The 18,888-nt window shown below is 39.3% G+C and overlaps 1 protein-coding gene across 1 annotated transcript in view; it reads left to right on the top strand.

Annotated features, from left to right (window-relative positions):
• Nucleotides 1–18,888, top strand: part of LOC109923933 (centlein-like) — a 46,888-nt gene that overhangs the window by 19,805 nt on the left and 8,195 nt on the right. Inside the window, exons 3-4 of the mRNA XM_048619992.1 lie at nucleotides 5,215–5,336; nucleotides 6,568–6,693. Of these exons, the coding sequence (XP_048475949.1) occupies nucleotides 5,215–5,336; nucleotides 6,568–6,693 (248 nt within the window). The remainder of the gene's footprint in view (nucleotides 1–5,214; nucleotides 5,337–6,567; nucleotides 6,694–18,888) is intronic.

Here is an 18,888-nt window from a genome sequence, read left to right as displayed (position 1 = left end):
CAGAGATGAGAACAATTTTTTTCTTGTGCAGGGCCAGAAGTCCTTAGAACTTTGCTTACACTGCCTTTTGAGAAAATGTGTCCTCAAATAACTTTAAGGTAGAAGTATATAGGTTCTTGATAAACAAGGAGGTGAACAGTTATTACAGTAGCTGAGAAAGTGGAACAATCAGAATAATCATGACCAAATTGAATGGCAGAGGAGGCTTGAGTTGCTGAGTTGTCTACTCTTGTTATTAGTTTACAAATTTCATTGCCTTCACTACCCTTCCTGATGGAGAAGGAATACTTGAGATATCAGATAGCACCATCTACTTGTGAATCAGAAGGGATTTTGGGATGAGGGGGAACCCACATTTATGAAGGAGGATGTGGTATGACCATACCATCATCTTCAATGCTTCAATTTCACTCCTGCTCACAGCCTCAATCAGGGTCACTCCAGTGACTGCGTTCACCATCTCCATCTGGATTTGAGAGCGTGCAGCCGTGCTCAACCTTTCCAGTTAGCTGCTGCCCCCTCTGGTTGTTTGCCATCCTGCTCTTCATAAAAGAGGAACATATGGCAATGACTTTATGAGGGTTTGCCTGATATGGTTGTCTCTGTTGAGTAGCAAATTTTGTGTGTGCAAGCTGTGGCATGTGGGTAGGAGGCTTGTAAGCGCACGACAGTGAGGATAAGCCAGGAATGTGAGATACGACTTCTGACTGATAAGGATGAAAGAAAGGTGAGCAGTGGGGTGTGGTGCATTGTGCACTAAGATTAGTTGTGTAGTTGGTGGGATATGTCATGTATTGATGAATTCACTCACTTTGACTGGTGTGTGAACTCACTGAACATCTCGTTGTGTCACATCCAAGTCCCTTGGGCTGATCACTGAGCATTGATTACCACAGCTACTGTGTCCACTGTACTCTGAGAGTTTGGAAAGTCTCCTGGTTTCCTTTAGATAGATTGCATATTTGTTTCTCTGCACCTCTTGATCAAGTCGTTCAAAGAAGGATGACTTGAACATACTGTCTGAATTGGACACAGACATTGTGGTCTAATCACATATAGTGATCCTTACCTCGATTTTTGGATCAGAATTAATTTCACAGAAGTAAACTTAAAATGTTTCAAAATCGAATCACCAAATTTGACAAAGGTTTATAGTGTTGTTAAAACCTATATTTGTTTTCTTAAACACAATATACAGATTGAGCAAATTTTAACTATAATTCTGTTAAGGATTGATTGAACCCATTAGCAAAGGACATCTGCGAGCTTGGAAGAAACCAACATAATTTTGCAGTGCATTTTTCAATACTTTTCCACTCCTATATTCCATTCCCCTTGCAATAAAAAAAAATTACAGTTGACTTCAAAATCACTTCCTGAACCTGTATACTAACTTTTTCTGCTTCCTGTACCAGGACATCCAGAACCAGCTGTACGCCTGAGTTATGGAATCCTCTTCTGCTTGAAAGTAGTGTCCTGTTTTCTAATTCTCCTTGCCAAAATGGAAAAGTTCATATATTCCCACGCTGTACTCCATTTGCTGCATTTTTGCTCCATCACTTAACCTATCTGTATTTCTTTGCAGACTCACTCATTCCCCTTGACAACTTATATCAATGGCAAATATTACTCCCACATCTTCATTTCCAAGAAATTGATGTATATTGCAATTTCCCCATACACTAATCTATGTGGTAGTGTACTAGGCACAGCTTTCCAAACCAAAAAAATCTATTGAACCCTCCTTCTCCTTGTTGTTAACTAGCCAGTCTTTTATGTATGCTAAAATATTACTTCTTACACAATGAGATCTTATTTTAGGTAGTAGCCTTTGATGTGGCTCTTTATCAAATGTCTTGTGTAAATCAATCTGCAGGTTCCCTTTTACCCACCTTATTTGTTACTTTGATTTTATGAATCATAGACTTTAATGCAATTGTCTTTTCCTGAAACCATCTCTCCCTGATCTTGTCGTGATTTTCTAAGTATTCCACTGTACCTTCCTTAATAATGCATTCTTATAATTTTTCCAGGGCAGATATTGGGCTAACTGGCCTATCATTAACTGTTTGAGACAACAAGGTGCAGGGCTGGATGAACACAGCAGGCCAAGCAGCATCATAGGAGCAGAGAGGCTGACGTTTCGGGCCTAGACCCTTCATCAGAAAAGGGGGAGGGGAAGGGGGTTTTGAAATAAATAGGGAGAGAGTGGGAGGCGGATAGAAGAGGGATAGAGGAGAGGATAGGTGGAGAGGAAACAAACAGGTCGAAGAGGTGGGGATGGAGCCAGGAAAGGTGAGTGTAGGTAGGGAGTTAGGAAGGGGATAGGTCAGTCCAGGGAGGACGGACAGGTCAAGGGGGCGGGATGAGGTTGGTCGGTAGGAGATGGAGGTGCGGCTTGAGGTGGGAGGAGGGGATAGGTGGGAGGAAGAACAGGTTAGGGAGGCAGGGACGAGCTGGACTGGTTTTGGGATGCGGTGGGGGGAGGGGAGATTTTGAAACTATCATTAACTGTTTTCTGATTTCCTAGAAGACCCTAGAACTCATACCATCTGATCCTGGGCATTGTCAAATTTCATGTCAGTTAATTTCCCTAGCACCTTTTTCCTGGTGATAATGATTGTTCTAAGTGCTTCCCTCCCTTTCAGCTCTTTACTTTCAATCATCTTCTACAGTGAACAAGCCTCCAACATTGCACAATTTTCTCTTATCAATTTACTCATACTCTCTCTCTGGAAGAATCAGTATTAGCTTTTCTTACTGTTCCCTGATTTAAAACTTATATTACAGGCTAGTTTTCTGTCTGGCTCTGCTTTCTCCCTCTAATATTTTCTTAGTCATTTTTACTGGTTATTAAAACTGTTCCATTTTTTGATCTAACACAAGATTGGCATAATTGTATATTGTATTCTTTAGTGGATGCAACCATACTCCCTTGCCAATGCTCCCTGGAAAAGTTACCTCTAATAGTACATCTTGGCTACACAGCAACCCAAAGTTTGCTGCTCAGGTCGAGCACAAGTTGCTTCATTTAAGTTACCATATGTAGTCTTGCAAAAAAAATTTTAAAGGGCTGAGTACTTAAATGAGTGGACCATACACAACAAAAACTTAAGGGTAACCTTGGCCAGTACCCAGTACTTAAGTAACTTTTTTGCATGACATCATTATTGCATTGCTCCAACTACTGCTGAAATTGAAAGGTGCCATTACATAACCTAAACTTTTTTCAAGAATCTTGCTTTACCTTGATGTCTCACGCTGAATTCATTTCCTGTCAACCTGTTTAAAAGTGTATGTATCATTTAGTGAACATATTTTCAGGTTTCATATACAGTATTTATGAGTTCCCTTTATCATCCTTTGGTTTTTGTCATTCATCACTTCTGCTATGTTTAATATGGCCATTGCAATACTAATTTAAAAAAAACACTGACAAATGCCTCGCCCTGGAAAGCGTTTAACAGAACTCTGCTATGTATGTATAGGAGTAATAAATTGTCACCAACAAAGTAATGTTGAAGACACCAAGGTATTTGTATGATCTTAAATGTACATCTGCTGTGGTTACTTAAAAGCAGGTGAGATTTTCCGCTTTGGTTCTTTTTTAAAACTTAAATTTAGATTATTTTTGACAGTATAAAAGAGATTTAATTCTGAAACAGGACTGCAGAGTCAGAGGTACAATTCGGTTTAGAATTCATTTCTGGTAGAAGATACACAAAGCCCGAAATGAGCTTGTTTACATATGACATGATAATGAAGGTATATGTAGATGTAATAGAATCATAGCGATCTCGAGCACAGAAAAGAGGCCTTTTGAGTCTGCACTGCTCAAAAATAAGCACCTAACTATTCTAATCGCATATTCTAATCCAGCACTTGGCCCATACATACAAAGTGCACATCTAAATACTGAGTAGATTTTGTGAGGGTTTCTGCCTTTACCACCCATTCAGACAGTGAGTTCCAGATTCTCACTATCTTCTGGGTGAAAAATTATTTTCTGGCATCTCATCTAAACCTTCTGCCTCTTACTTTAAATCCATGCAAACTAGTCATTGATCCCTCCACTGAGGAGAAAAGTTCCTTCTTGTCTACCCTATCTGTGCCCCTCATAAATTTTCATCCCAAGCATGACAGGGTGCTGCACAGGAGGCTGCAAAATAAGATAAGTGCCCATGGTGTTAGGGGCAAGTTACTGACATGGATAGAAGATTGGCTGACTGGCAAAATGCAGAGAGTGGGGATAAGAGGGTCTTTTTCATGATGGCAGCATGTGAAAAGGGTGGCATTGTGGCTCAGTGGTTAGCACTGCTGCCTCACAGCATCAGGAACCTGGGTTTGATTTCACCCTCGGACGACTGTCTGTGTGGAGTTTGCACATTCTCCCCATGTCTACGTGGGTTTCCTCCGGGTGCTCCAGTTTCCTCCCACAGTCCAGAGATGTGCAGGCTAGTTGGATTGGCCATGCTAAATTGCCCTTGGTGTTCAGGGACATGTAGATTAGGGGGATGGGTCTGGGTGGGATGTTCTGAGGGTCGGTGTGGACTTGTTGGGCCGAAGGGCCTATTTCCACACTGTAGGGGTTGTGTGAATGAATAATATGAGTGTTCATAATTTTATTTCTTTGCTTTTGGTGTTCATAAATTTATGAACTATGTTCAGAATTTTAAGTGACCACCATTTGTCCATCTTCAAAGTAAAATTCTGATATGTAGAAAGTGTATTGTTTCCAATCTGATAGCACTAAATTCTTGTCTTGCTAAATTAAGTGAAAACTGGGGCATTATAAGACAATAACAAGTTTACTGAATTAGTCTTTCAGTCTAATATGATTTGTAAGACAGACAATAGATATCATTACTATTAATTTATATCTATGAATTTGACAATTTGTTCCATTTTGCTAAATCATCAGACTATTTTGTTTCTTGCTGAGAGCACCTACATAAGGATTTATTTTGATATCATACAGTACCATTGATTATTAGACTGCCTTTAATTGTGTTTAATTGAGCTTGGGAAAATGAATGATAACAAATCAACTTGCGGTTGTTCACATAGGTGTGATTAATTCAGAATTAAAACGTGTTGTTTACTTACCATAATGAACCTAGACAGAATTCATCCAGTTTGTAATACATTAGGTCAATGAGAACACCGTTTCACTGATTTAAATAATTGTGCTGTTGCCTTTAATTTCCTGCTTAGGACAAAGAGAATGAGGAATTGAGGAGAGCTCATGATCAGCGACTGGAGCGTCTACGAGCTTTACAAAGCAACTACAGAATGCTTAAGGGCCAACTAAAGAACCTGGAAGTGGAACAAATCAAGTAAGAACATGCAAACTTTCGGTTCAATTGAAAATGACTTGGTGTTTATAATCTGATCTTTGATTTATTTGTCTCTGGCAATGAATCTTGCCCTGAAAGAGAAATCTTTGGTTCAGTTTAGATCATTATTGATAAAAGAAAAATGCACATGCTGAAGATTTGAAATAAAAAAGGAAAATCCTGGAAATGCAATGAATGAACACAGGCCACATCTAGGGTATGTGGATCATATGAAAAGATTTAATTTAGATTCTAATTGTCATGTGCATTTCCCCTCTTCATTTATCTGTTCATTAGCATATCCTTATTTTGCCATATTATTCTCAATGTTCATCAGCAGGGCTTACTCACAAATTAGCTGTTTCAGTGTACCTGTCAAAGAAGTAGGAATCTGTAATTAAAATTAGCATTAAAATGTAATTCTTTGAGTGTAATGAAATAAGAATGGTAACATTCTTAAATTGTTTTAATTAAATTAATATGGAGCCAATACCTTTTTCTAAACTCTGCCCTTTAATGGATGAACCTTAACTAGTCATTGGTTCGAACCCTTCAGGGACCAGAGATAGGATCTAGCTTAAACAGATGGCACAAAAGTCTCCTTTTTGTTTGATTGCTGTTAAGGATACTAAGTTCCCAGTGGAAACAAGTGTACAGTGCATAATTCAACAATAATTGGACAATAGGATTGCTGGTATGGGTAGGTGGCACGTACCTCTGAGATTTGGTTTGATTTTAACATTTTCTGGGGGAAAATAATATCCTATGTTTAACTTGTGGTGTACCGGCCCCAGCCATGTTTGGCTGCAAGGAAGAAAGCATCCCTAATTATGTAACTATTCCTTCTCATATAGAATACAGTATTTGTATTAAAATATGTAAAATAGAGTTCTTTTCTACATTCTGGTGAGCAGTACAAGGAATTTATTTTACTTGCAGACTTGCAGTGATGACGTTGTATTTTACATGATCCTGTCAAACATTTGAGCAGGATCCTGGCGTTAGATTTTAGTTAAGAAACTTGTAAAATGTTAAAATGGTTATTTGGTTTCAGAATTGTTTGTATAATATTTGTAGGGCAATGTTTGTACTGTTGAATCAGTTATTTAAACTGAATTCTGGTGGAATTCTTAGTAACTATAGAGATGAGCAGTATTTTTCTTACCCTAAAATCTTAATGCTGGGAAAAGGAAAGAACCTCTCAATATTTGTGGTTTACATCATGTTCCAGAAATAAAAATGGCAAAATCAAAATACAGCGTGCTGAGCCCTGGCAGTTGCGGCAGGAAGACTGTGATGGTGTATGGAATGAACTAGCATACTTCAAACAGGAACACAAAAAGCTATTGACTGAAAAGTGAGTTTCTTTTTCTTTTGCAAATTTACACATGCAGAGCCATATCACTTCTGTCTGATCTTCTGGTGCTTAAATGCCACACAGAGGAATTCCTTGCAAGGATAAAACAGGCAAACTTCTTTTATCAAATAAGCCAGTCTCTTCCTATCAGCTGTAGTGACAAGTTTAGTAGTGGTAACAGTATCTGTATAATGTGATAGGGGGATTGTGTTAATTAATGTGGCTCTCATCTGTTGGAGGTGTCGCTCTTCATTAGCCTGTATTTTGCACACTGCCGTGCTTCATTTGTTGAATAAGGTGGTGAGGGGATAACCTAGCCAGCCGTGTTCGTTTGATCTCCTCACTACATACGTGATATAGAAGGCCTCATCTCTCTCTGTTCCCTGCCCTGTCCTGCTAATCCCAGCTGAGCTCATTATGATGTAGCCTTGCTGCCTCTCTAGGAGCCAGAGCTGTCCAAGCTAATTACTGGTAGCAGCAGAGCTGGCTGCTAAGGGTCTGGTGCATATCTGCTAACACGGTCCTTGGTACTGACCTGGAGAGAGCACAGGGGAGTCACTATCTTTCTTGCTGTGCATAGGCTGTCCTCAGGGGTTAGCATTGATCCCTTCATAGAGCTTTCAAGTAGTAGTGAGTATTAAATAAAGCATTAAAGAAAACGTGTGTTTTCTGAACTAAATACACAGAATATTACTTTGATATTGTGGTTTAGAAGAAATTTCTCCAAAGCTAGTTTATTGTCCATTGTGTGTGTGTGTGTGTGTGTGTGTGTGTGTGTGTATCTGTCCATGGTGCAGGATGTGTTTTAATGATAAAAGGGTTTTGTCATTTCAGTACAAGTATATTTTTTCTATCAAATTTTGTTAATCTATTTTGTTTAGACAAAATAACCTAAATTATTAAAGGCAATAATCAATAAGTTGTATGCATGAAATATAATCCATGACTTCAGTAATTCTGAAGGAATTATGAATTTAGACATTATTTATAATTGGTGTAAAAAGCATTTGCAGCCTTCTGTATTTAAAGGAACATTGTTGTCTGGCAGTTTTTATTTACATTCTTTAATTTCTGGCCTGAAACTTATCTGATCCACATTATCAAATTTGATGAAAAACAGTAAGTCTCTACTTGTTAACTACAATTTGAAGGTATGTTTGCTCTAATATCGTACTAATTAACTCACACATTTCTAAGATGACTGGGGTGATACCTGTTCATTACCTTATTTTTGTTTTAAACTTTGCCTTATAACTTTTAAAAAGTAAAGCTTTTTAAGTACTGAGCAACAGTAGTAATTACTTCTGACAAGTTAACGTTATATTTTCGTAAAATTTGTAAATAAAAAATGCAATTTGCTACTTCTAAACAGACTAGAATTAAATATTTAATAACATTGTACATTGGAAGTTGTAACCAAGGTAGTGCAACATTTTCTCTTTGAACTCCCAAAACAAGCATAGAAGATGATGAGCTTGTATGATAAAATTTAAAAAAAATGGTAATCATTTCCTATGGTAGCAGTCTGACGTTAATATGCCATATATCAAATATTCACAAAAGCATAATGTCAGTTACTTTACATCACTCACATTACTGCTGAAAGCATTACGATAATCTTTTTATTCAGCATTATGTATTACCTCTGTATGAAAATTCCACAGAGGACACATAAGTGACAATGTCAGTCAACAAATAAAATATACTTTAGAAGGCAGTAACAGAATCACATTATCGGTACAGTGTCAGCTTCCACAATGTATGTTAAGCTATGTTAAGCTTTTGCATTTTTATACACAAGGGGCAGCCTAATGGATATCTCATGGATATGGGATTATAGTTGAATTCTACCATAGCAAAACAGATGGATCCACTGCATCTCTTACTATTTTTGTAGTTCAAGCAGTTTATTCTAATAGGTTCTTTCATTAATAACAAGAAAACAGCTGATCTTATTTGATCAAGACTACAGATTTATTTTTTGCATTTCATCCCATTTTTTTGCTTCAGTGCACAATGACTTTTACTCTGCTAGGTTTATCAGTTCCTTGGCTAACCAATACTGCTCAATGCTGCCCTGTACTTCAGTACTACCACTGATGCTATCAATATCAAGCTATAGTTGATATACACATGAAACAATTAATCAAAAAAAGAATAATTACCCTGGACTCCAAAATGGCTGATAAAATAGCCGCCAGCCCCTGTGCATGTGTAAAGGGATTGATGAAGTCAGTTGGCCACAAAGGGGTTTAGGATGTGTCTGCACATGTGCTACTGATGTCACTATATTTGCACACTTCCTCTTTGTATTCTCTTCATTTCACCTAGAAGTAGCATTTGAGCCATTTGTAGCCAAAAAAAAGCAAAATTTTTCAAATTTTAATACATGTCGTCATAGTTCTCTGGTAACTAGGATTTGTGGGCTGGTGTGTGTTCAGTGACTACATTTGTCAAGTACTTCATTCCTTCAAAAGTGCTTCAGGATGTCTGAAGCTTATGACAGATGCTATGTAAATATTTTCTTATTCCAAATATTCTAATTTTATTGAATTAAAGGATGTGAGCATCACTGGCAAGGCCAACCTTTATTGTTTATTCCCAACCAACCTGGAAAATGTGGTGACAAGTTGATGTTTTGAATAGATGTGGCACATTTAGACCCACAGTACTGTTAGGGTTAGATGTTAGGTGGTGAATGCTGTAAATGCCACCAAAAGGTTACTCCAACAGTGTGCATGTGTGAAGAGGATGACTTTGCAATTTGAAATGATGGAAGGGGCATAGGCAGTCTCCAAGATGGTACGGCCATAAGTTCCAGCTGGATGTGATCCAGGACTCTGGGAGGCTAGGGATGACAAAGAGGAGCAGAAAGATGCAGAGATTTGGAAGTTTACTCTTAATCTTGGCAATTGGGTGAGCACTGTGATAGCCATCTCCTGGTGCAGCTCACCCCAACCAGCCTCAGGTGTGGGGCATGGCACTTATGCTGTGATGAAAGTCCACTCTCCCATTTGTGCAGCGACCCAACTGTATTATGGATAATCACTCTGTACATTTTATCATGACAATTTGATATTAATAAATGGCACACTTGACCGTTTCACTGGGAAGTTGAGAGTTATTTGCTTTGCTGTGAGCCTTGAATAATAGACACAGGATCTAATGACAATCCATTAATTTCCAAGTCACCATTACTGAGGCCTAGCTTTATGTTCCAGATTTATTTAATCAATTGAATTTAATTAATAATCTGTCATGGTGAGTTTTGAACTCAACCCTGCGTTATTAAGCTGGGTCTCTGGATTATTACTTCAGTACACAACGAGTGTGCTACTGTTTGCAAAACTTTCAAGATGAAAAATTCTTTCTCCTTACAAAGCTCCAGGATTTCTTGCTCATTCAGATAATAGAACAAAGAATGTCCTGTTTGTCTATAGTGTTTTTCACAATCTCAGAATATCCCAAAGGACTTTATGGCCAATGGAGCTACTTTAGAAGTGTAGTCACAGTTTAAAAAAAGAATGAGCTGTGGATGTTGCTGTCTGGACTAGCATTTATTATCCATCCCTAATTGTCCTTGGGAGAAAAATTCCCCAAATTTTAACCAACAACAATGAATGAACAGCGATACAGTTTTGAATCAGAATGACTTGTGACTTGGAGGATAAGTTGGCGGTGTATGCAGGCATTTGCTGTCACTGTCCTAAGTGATAGAGGTTGTGGGTTTGGAAAGTGCCTTTGAAGGAGAGTTGGCGAGTTGCTACAGTCTATCTTGTAAATGATATATATTGCTGCCAATGTGCAACAGTGTTGGAGAGAGACAATGGTGAATGTGGTGCAGGAGGTGCCAGTCAGGTGGAATGTTTTGCCTGGATGGTGTTTGATTATCCTGAGTATTGTTGGAGCTGCACTCATTCAGGTAAGTGGAGAGTATTTTGTGCCTTTTAGACGATGGACAGACTACAGTGAGTAAGGGGTAGAATTCCTTTTGGAGACACAGTGTTTACATGGTGGATCAAGTGCATGTCCTTGTCACTGGATGTGTCAGTGTGGGGATTCAACTATTGAATTTCAACTATTCAATTTTGTTATGGTACTGAAGTAATAATCCAGAGACCTGGCTTAATAACGCAGGGATGAGTTCAAAACCCACCATGACAAGTGGTTAGATTCTGTCTTGTTGGAGATAATCATTTCCTGGTGTTTGTGTGGCGAAAATGGAACTTGCCATTTATCAATCTGTGTCTTGCTGCATGCTGGCACAGACTGTTTTTGTATCTGAGGAATTGTGAATAATGCTGAACGTTGTGCAAGCATTGTGACAGTCATTTTGCACACATCACACTTGCACAAACAGCACTGTGATAGTAACCAGATGAAGAGCTTAATTTTACATTGTTTTGGCAAAGTGGGGCATTATAGGTCTGCTGTGTGAGGGGAGCTTGGTTCGATTGGGCCTGTATTCGCTAGATTTTAGAAAAATGTGAGGGGATATGATAGAAACATAAAGAATTCCAACAAGGCTTGATAAACTAAATGCAGTGTGAATGTTTCACCTGTTTGGGGAATCAAGAGTCAGGTGTCACAGTCTCAGAATACTGAGATAAGAAAGATTTCTTCACTCAGAGAGTGATCAACCTATGGATTTTTTTTACCATAAAATGTTGAAGAGGCAGGTCACCAAGTACGTTCAACAAAGAGACTCATACGTTTTCAGGTAATAAAGGCACTAAGGGATATGGAGAGAAAGCTGGAATATTGTGTTGAGATAGAGGATCAACCATGGTCATGCTGAATTGCAGAGCAGGCTCAAATTACCAAATAAACACTTCTGTTGTTCGTTTCTCTGTTCTATATCCCAACTGTAGGTTGCTACAAAGCCTCGCGAGAAGAGAAGGCAATGGTGTCATGGTATTATCACTAGACTATTAATCCAGCTATCCCCGTTCTGGTTACCCAAGTTTGCGTCCTGCCATGGCAGATGGTGGAATTTGAAATTAGTGAAAATGTGGATGAGGAATCTAATGATGATCTGAAACCATTGTCAATTGTCAGAAAAACCCATCTGGTTGACAAATGTCAGTTAGGGAAGGAAATGGCCATCTTTACCTGCTTTAGTCTGCATGGGACTCCAGACTCGCAGCAAGGTAATAAACTCTTAGAGGGCAGTTAGGGATGGGCAGTAAATGCAGACCAAGCCAGTGATGCCCACACCCAATCAATAGATTTTAAGAAAACTTTGGCCAGACCCAAAGGCTTTCAGTACCATAACAAAATTGAATAGTTGAAATTCAATAGTTGAATCCCCACACTGACACATCCAGTGACAAGGACATGCACTTGATCCACCATGTAAACACTGTGTCTCCAAAAGTAATCCCCCTGCCATAACCTACTATGCTGTCCGATCATGTTCCGCTCAACTCCCAAACCTTAAGTCTGTCCCTTTTCACTATCCTTAAACCCACACCTATAAATGCCTCTGCTAATTTTCACGACCTTGATTTCCTTGACCCCTTTTGGCAGTGATCCCCTGAGCTGCCCCTACAGAACCCCAGTGCAGTCTCTTTATCAATCATATAGTCCTGGACTATATTCACCGCAGACCTCTGGCCTTCCTTTGTAGCTCCCTGACTGACAATATGCAATTCCCCTGACTATTTGCCCTACAGGACTGACCGTTGCCCACTCCTTGGGTGGTAGTTGGACATATCCCCTGACAGTGCCCAACCCAAGCGGATAACAGACTGTGGCCAAGCCCCTGGATTGTGTGCAGACTGTGCCCGTGACTGATGATGCTGAGATCTGCTGACCAACAGTAGATCTGTCTTGACTGGACTGTGGATTAGTGCCAACCAAGTTTCCAATATAGCTATTTGGTAGAATAAACATACAATCTGTTTGGTGTGTGGGCAGCTTTTCCAAGCTGCCACATTCCCCTTAATTGGCAACTTGGCGCTGCTGTGCGAAAAACGTCTGTCACCCCTCAGCTGATGCAGAAAAGGTGCAGTGAATTGCTGCTGAGATTGGCCTTGCTAGACTTCTCATAGAAACATAGAAAATAGGAACCAGCATAGACTGATTGTGCATGATTCCACCACAAATCTTGTCATAGCCCGCATTTCTCAGGCCCCGATAGGATTCCATCTGATCTCCTTTTTAGTATTCAAAAACAAAGTTATTGGAAAAGCTCAGCAGGTCTGGCAGCATCTGCGAAGGAAAAAGCAGAATTAACGTTTCGGGTCCGGTGACCCTTCCTCAGAACTAACGGTGGCTGGGAAAACGTCAGTTTATATGCAGAAAAAAGGGAAAGGGGATGGGGTAGGGAATAAACAATAAGATAGAGCCTAAAGAGAGAGAAGAGCAGTTGGACAGGCAAAGAGTTCGTAACGATCAGGCTGGGAGGGTGAATAGTTGTTAATGGGGACTATTATTGACTAAGAAAATGTGGTGTGTAATGGCATGCTATGTGGTACCAAGACCTGGTGTGTGGGGTAGGGGGCTGGGACATGGGAGAGTTTAGGCCCTAAAATTATTGAACTCGATATTGAGTCCGGAGGGCTGCAGGGTCCTCAAGCGGAAAATGAGGTATTGTTCTGGAACACTGCAGCAAGCCAGAGATATAGATGTTGGCTAGGGAACAGGGTGGTGCGTTAAAGTGGCAGGCAACAGGTAGTTCAGGGTCTTTTTTGCGAGCAGAACGTAGATGTTCTGCGAAGCGGTCACCCAGTCCACCACCATCAGTTCTGAGGAAGGGTCACCAGACCCAAAACGTTGACTCTGTTTTTTCCCTTCACAGATGCTGCCATACTTGCTGAGCTTTTCCAGGAACTTTGTTTTCGTTCCTGATTTACAGCATCTGCAGTTCTTTCAGTTTTTCTTTTAGTATTGTTAATTGATGGATGAATTTTGACAAGTATACTGAGGGGAACTTTGCTGCTCTTCTTCAAAATAGTGGCATAGAATCATTTACATTCAACTCAAATCACTGATTGGAGTCTTAGTTTAATATCTTATCACATGATAGCACAGGCAAATGGAGAGTATTTCATTACCTTTTCTGACACGGGCTATTGTAATGCCTTTTTCCTCTTTCAGGTAAACAGGAAAGATCCCCACAGTGAACTACATCTGTCACAATTTTGTCCATTGATCTATCATTGTAACTTTGCAACTTTCTACTCCAATCTGCACTAGTTACCCTGCCTCTTCATGGGATACTGGCTATGTGGTACTCTCTTTCTTTGCTAAAATCATTTTTAAATAAAATGAAAAATTAAGGCCAAGTACAGATCTCTGCAGGACACCATTAGTCACATTTTGCTGGGTGGTGTACAACCCATTATTCCTACTGAAAACAACAAACACTGGAAATCAGGGCAGGTCAGACAGCAGCCATGAGAGACAGAAAGGTAATGTTTCGAGTCTAGATGACTCTTCATCCCTGATGAAGAGTCACCTAGACTCGAAACATTAGCTTACTCTCTCTTTCCAAGGTAGCTGTCTAACCCACTGTGATTTCCACCATTTGTTGTTTTCAGTACAGATTCCAGCATCTGCAGTAATTTGCTCCTCCGTCATTCCTACTCTCTGCCTCTTGTCTCCCAACTAATTCCTTACCCATGTTAAAAGGTTTCCTCCAGTTCTGTGACTGGCTATGACATTTAGTTTATGTACCTGGCACTGGACTACCAAAGTAAGTGGTCTTGGAAATCTGTTGTGGCAGGCGACTTCTTGGTAGACAGCTGAAATACTTTTGGAATGTTCTCAAAGAAAACCTGGAGATCAAACATGCTGTCAACTCATGGAAGACTTAATGTTGTGATCAACCAAAATAGAGACGATTCATTTAGGAAGGTATCGAACACATCGAAAAATTTCATTGAGAACCTACAGAGGTGAAGTCGAGACAGTGAAGGGAGTGCACAAACCTCCAATCACCTCATCTACCCCATCCTTCAAGCATCATGTTGGAGTCTGCAGATCGCAAATTGGAGTTTACAGCCATTTCAGAGCCCTTTGAATCAGAATGGAAACAACTCATCTACCATCTTGAAATTTGAGAGTGAAAGGGCTGTTCTCAGAACAGAAACACAACATTAGGAGAAGTTACTTCGAGAAATTCTTTATAATCTCATTTAATAAAGCTTATGGATTGGCTGGTATTGTTGGATTTTTCTTGTTCCAAGAATTTATACTGTAAAATTTCCTTTGACTAACCACCTGAAGTAATGAAAGGAGTGGGAATTTGTCATTGTGGAGTCACTGAGCTGTGTACAGTGATTGCTTCTGGAAGAAATCTCAATATCAATGTTGCAGAATAAGAATGAGAAATTCTAACAAACAACAATAACTTCATTTCAACATAACTTTATTCTCACGTGAATTCTCTGCCTGCTTAATTCAGCCTCTTGTATTGTTCCAATGTTGCTTTCACTAGGCTCAAGACGCATCACTTCCTGTTTTGATAGGCATCACCAACCTTCCAATCTCATTATTTGAGCTTATCAGTTTCAGATCATAATCTCTGCCACCATATTTTGAGTGACAATGATTGATGATTGTGTTATTCTCACTTATACTTTCTCTACAAATTCTTCTTTACTTGTTCCATTACCAAGCATTTTGCTTTGCACTATCATTGCATTGAATCTCAACTGCCTTCCTATCCACCTTTTCCCTGCTTCTTAAAACCTGGTACAGTCTAATTTTTTTTTTTCAGTTTTTATGACAGGTCCTTGACCTGAGCGTTAACTCTGTTTCAGTCTACATCAGATGCTGTCTGACCTGGTGAATATTTCCAGCAATTTTCATTTTTATCATGATAATATGTAGAATTATGGAGCAATTCTGATGAATTCTGTTTTTTTTTTTGGAGATCCAAGATTTCTAGATCAGCAAAGCAAACAAAAAAAAGGAAGACTTTGAGATACAAAGCTCTTGAATGGGAAGCAGAAAGAAGAGGATATCTACAAATAATTTAGGGCTTTATTTAAAATTGTCAGCCAAACTCAGTTTTAGATTTTTGCAGTCATGCCTTGGTTGAACTTTGTTGCAACCTAATAGTATTACATTTTGAATTTAATGAAATTTAATTTAATTAAAGGTATTGCTTAGTTATTTTTTTCATCTAAATTGCTTGTGGGTGTTGAGACTAATGTGTGTCCTTTGCCTTTGGAGAGCCAAAAAAAGCATATCTTTGCAAGAGGCTATCTGAAAGGAATATGTAATTTATGAAGATACCTTGGCTATATTGAGCAGTTTTAAACAGTAAAGTTAGATAACATGCACGTTTCCACAATTATTTACTTACTTCGTATAATTGCAGAAAAAAGTGCTGCAGATTCCCTGTTACATTATTCGCAGTGAGTCAGTGTTACTCTGCTGCAAGCAGAACGGGGAGTACAATGCACATGTCTACTGAAGTAATCTGGAAAGAATCAAAGCAAAATACTGCAGATGCTAGTAGTCTGAGGTTAAACCAGGAAATACAAGAAATACTCAGTAGGTTTAACTGCATTTTTTACAGAGAAAAACAGAATAAACGTTTTAGGTCTGTGACCTTTTATCAGAACTGGACCTGGAGCTTCAACTCTCTCTCTCTTTACAAATGTTGTCAGACTTGCTGTGTATTTCCAATATGTTTTTGTTTCAGATTTTCAGTGTCCATGGCATTTTATTTTTACATTGGCATTTATTGTTCTGTCAGTTCTCTTTTTAAAAATATTACCATGACACCAGATTATAGTCCAATGGGTATATTTGAAATCACAAGCCCTTGAAGCACTGTTCCTTCTTCAGGTGAAGAGAAGAGAAGCACAACAGGACAGAATTTACAGGCAGAGAGATCAATAGATTGTACAAATGGTGTAAGAGGAGTGTTGACAGGCTGAATAACAAGTCTCTGCAGGTGATCAAAAATGTCAGATGGTGTGAGTAAAATGTCAACAGCTAAATCGCAAGTGAAGGGACGAACTATGATCTGATTAATTGAGGCAGAGAGATAATTACAAAAAATTAAAAGTAATATGGTGCTGGCGACAAATGAAATGGCTGGAATAACATGATAGGTTTAAGAGTTGCATGCTGAGGGTCTAACCAAAGTAACTAGTTATCCAAAATTGTACAAACTAATTAAGGTAGAGAGATCATAACAGGCAAGGATGCCCCAAGCCATGGTTTATTGGTGAGACCATGCAGACGTTAAGACAATGGATGAATGGACACCATGCAACAGTTGCCAGACAGGAGTGTTCCCTCCCAGTTGAGGAACACTGCAGTGGTCAAGGACATTCAGCCTCTGACCTTCGGGTGAGCATCTTGCAAGGCGGCCTTTGAGATACACAACAGCACAGAATCGCCAAGCAGAAACTTATAGCCAAGTTCCATACTCATGAAAACAGCCTCAACAGTGATTTTAGGTTCATGTTGCACTACATGTAACCCCACCATACTGTTCTGTAGTTGTAAAATCTTCCTTACTATCCTGTTTTGACACCATCACCTTGATAGCGTATTATGATCTTGCTATTTTGGTTAGATCCTCGGTATGCGACTCTTATACCTGTCATTGTTGTTCTAGTCATTTGGTTCATCTCCAGCACCACCTTATTTTTAATTTTTTGTAATTGTCTCTCTGCCTCAATTAATCGAATCATCCGTCATCCCTTCACTTGCTATTCAGCTGTTGATACTTTACTCACACCATTTTTGATCACCTGCAGAAATTTCTTATTCAGCCTGTTGACACTCCACCCACATTGTATAAAAATAAACCTGTTGGACTATAACCTGGTGTCGTGTGACTTCTGACCTTGTCCACCCAAGTCCAACACTGGCACCTCCATATCATGCCTTGAGCAAGTTCTCATGTTCTATCCAACTGACTTTCAGTTTGTTTCTTCCACTTTGTTCACTTTCTGTTTCTGTATTGTTGTTTGATCTGGTATCAATCAGATCAGTTATGTCTCCTTCCTTGGTAACTGCCTCCTGTTCCAATTATGATTGAAATTCCATCCTCTGTGTCTTTCTCCTAGACTTTTCAACAGCTCTTGAACCTTTATCCTCCTGCAATGTAAGATCCATGTTCAATGCTATGCAACCCCACAAACACCTGCTTGACCTCTTTCTTCAGTTGTATCAAAATTGTTCTCATCTGCAGCTTCATTTCATCCTTTATCTCATCCTGCGCTTTAAATAAAAGTACTATTTGTCACTTTCAAATCTGATTGATCATATATATTGATTCCCACTTAATTAGGCCTCAGTTATAAAATGCTCACCTTTGTTTTCAAGTTCTTCCAAAGCCTCACTGTAATCTGCAGCCACAACTCACTGTACATATCTGCATTCCCTGCATCCTGGCCTCTTGAGCACCCCTGATTTCAGTTCCTCCATCACAGCAGCTGCGTGATCTCCTGAATATTCCTAGCAAATTTTATGTCACATTTGCAGAATCCACAGTACTTTTCTTTTGCATTGGAATAAGTTATACTTCAACCACACAGAGCTTTAGTCAGATCCCTTCTGAGTATGTCATTCCCTTTCAGGCAATGTACCTCAGAGAGGTACATTAACCTCAGAAGTTGTACAGCAAAAATTCAAAGCTGTGATCATTGCAAGAAAAGGATGAAAACATGAGGACAGGTTGTGTAAGCCTTGGCTATTTTTCTGTGATTTAAGAAGAATGAGGATGAGTGAATTGAGATAGATGCAGAGAAGCTGTTTCCTTTGGTGGTCAAGAACAGGAGGGCATAATCTTAACATTTGAGTTTCGCCATTGAAGGATAACCTCTTAACAACCTCTTCCGTCGGGCAGAAGATACAGAAGCCTGAACACATGCACAAGCACGTTCAGGAACAGCTTCTTTCTGGCTGTTATCAGACTGTTGAAAGGACTCTTGCCTCAAATAATATAATGTGCAATGTAACCTGTATGCCTCTAAGTCTTTTTGATCTGTACATCCTTTGCTTGCTGTGATCTGCCTGTACTGCTCATAAACAAAGCCTTTCACTGTTTTTCGGTACATGTGAGAATACAATCAATCAATCAGTGAGGTAACACTTGCTCAAAAAAAGATGTAATTGAAACTTGGGACTAACTGTGAATGCTTGAAGTTTTCACGACTGAGATGGACAGTATTTTTTTTTGGGTTTGTGGCTTAACTGATTTTGAACTGCAAACTAGCCATG

Source organism: Rhincodon typus, chromosome 3, assembly GCF_021869965.1.
Source record: "Rhincodon typus isolate 14 chromosome 3, sRhiTyp1.1, whole genome shotgun sequence".
NCBI classification, from domain to species: domain Eukaryota; kingdom Metazoa; phylum Chordata; class Chondrichthyes; order Orectolobiformes; family Rhincodontidae; genus Rhincodon; species Rhincodon typus.
Note: the sequence above shows the minus strand (reverse complement) of the source record. Positions and strands in the feature narration are given on the sequence as shown.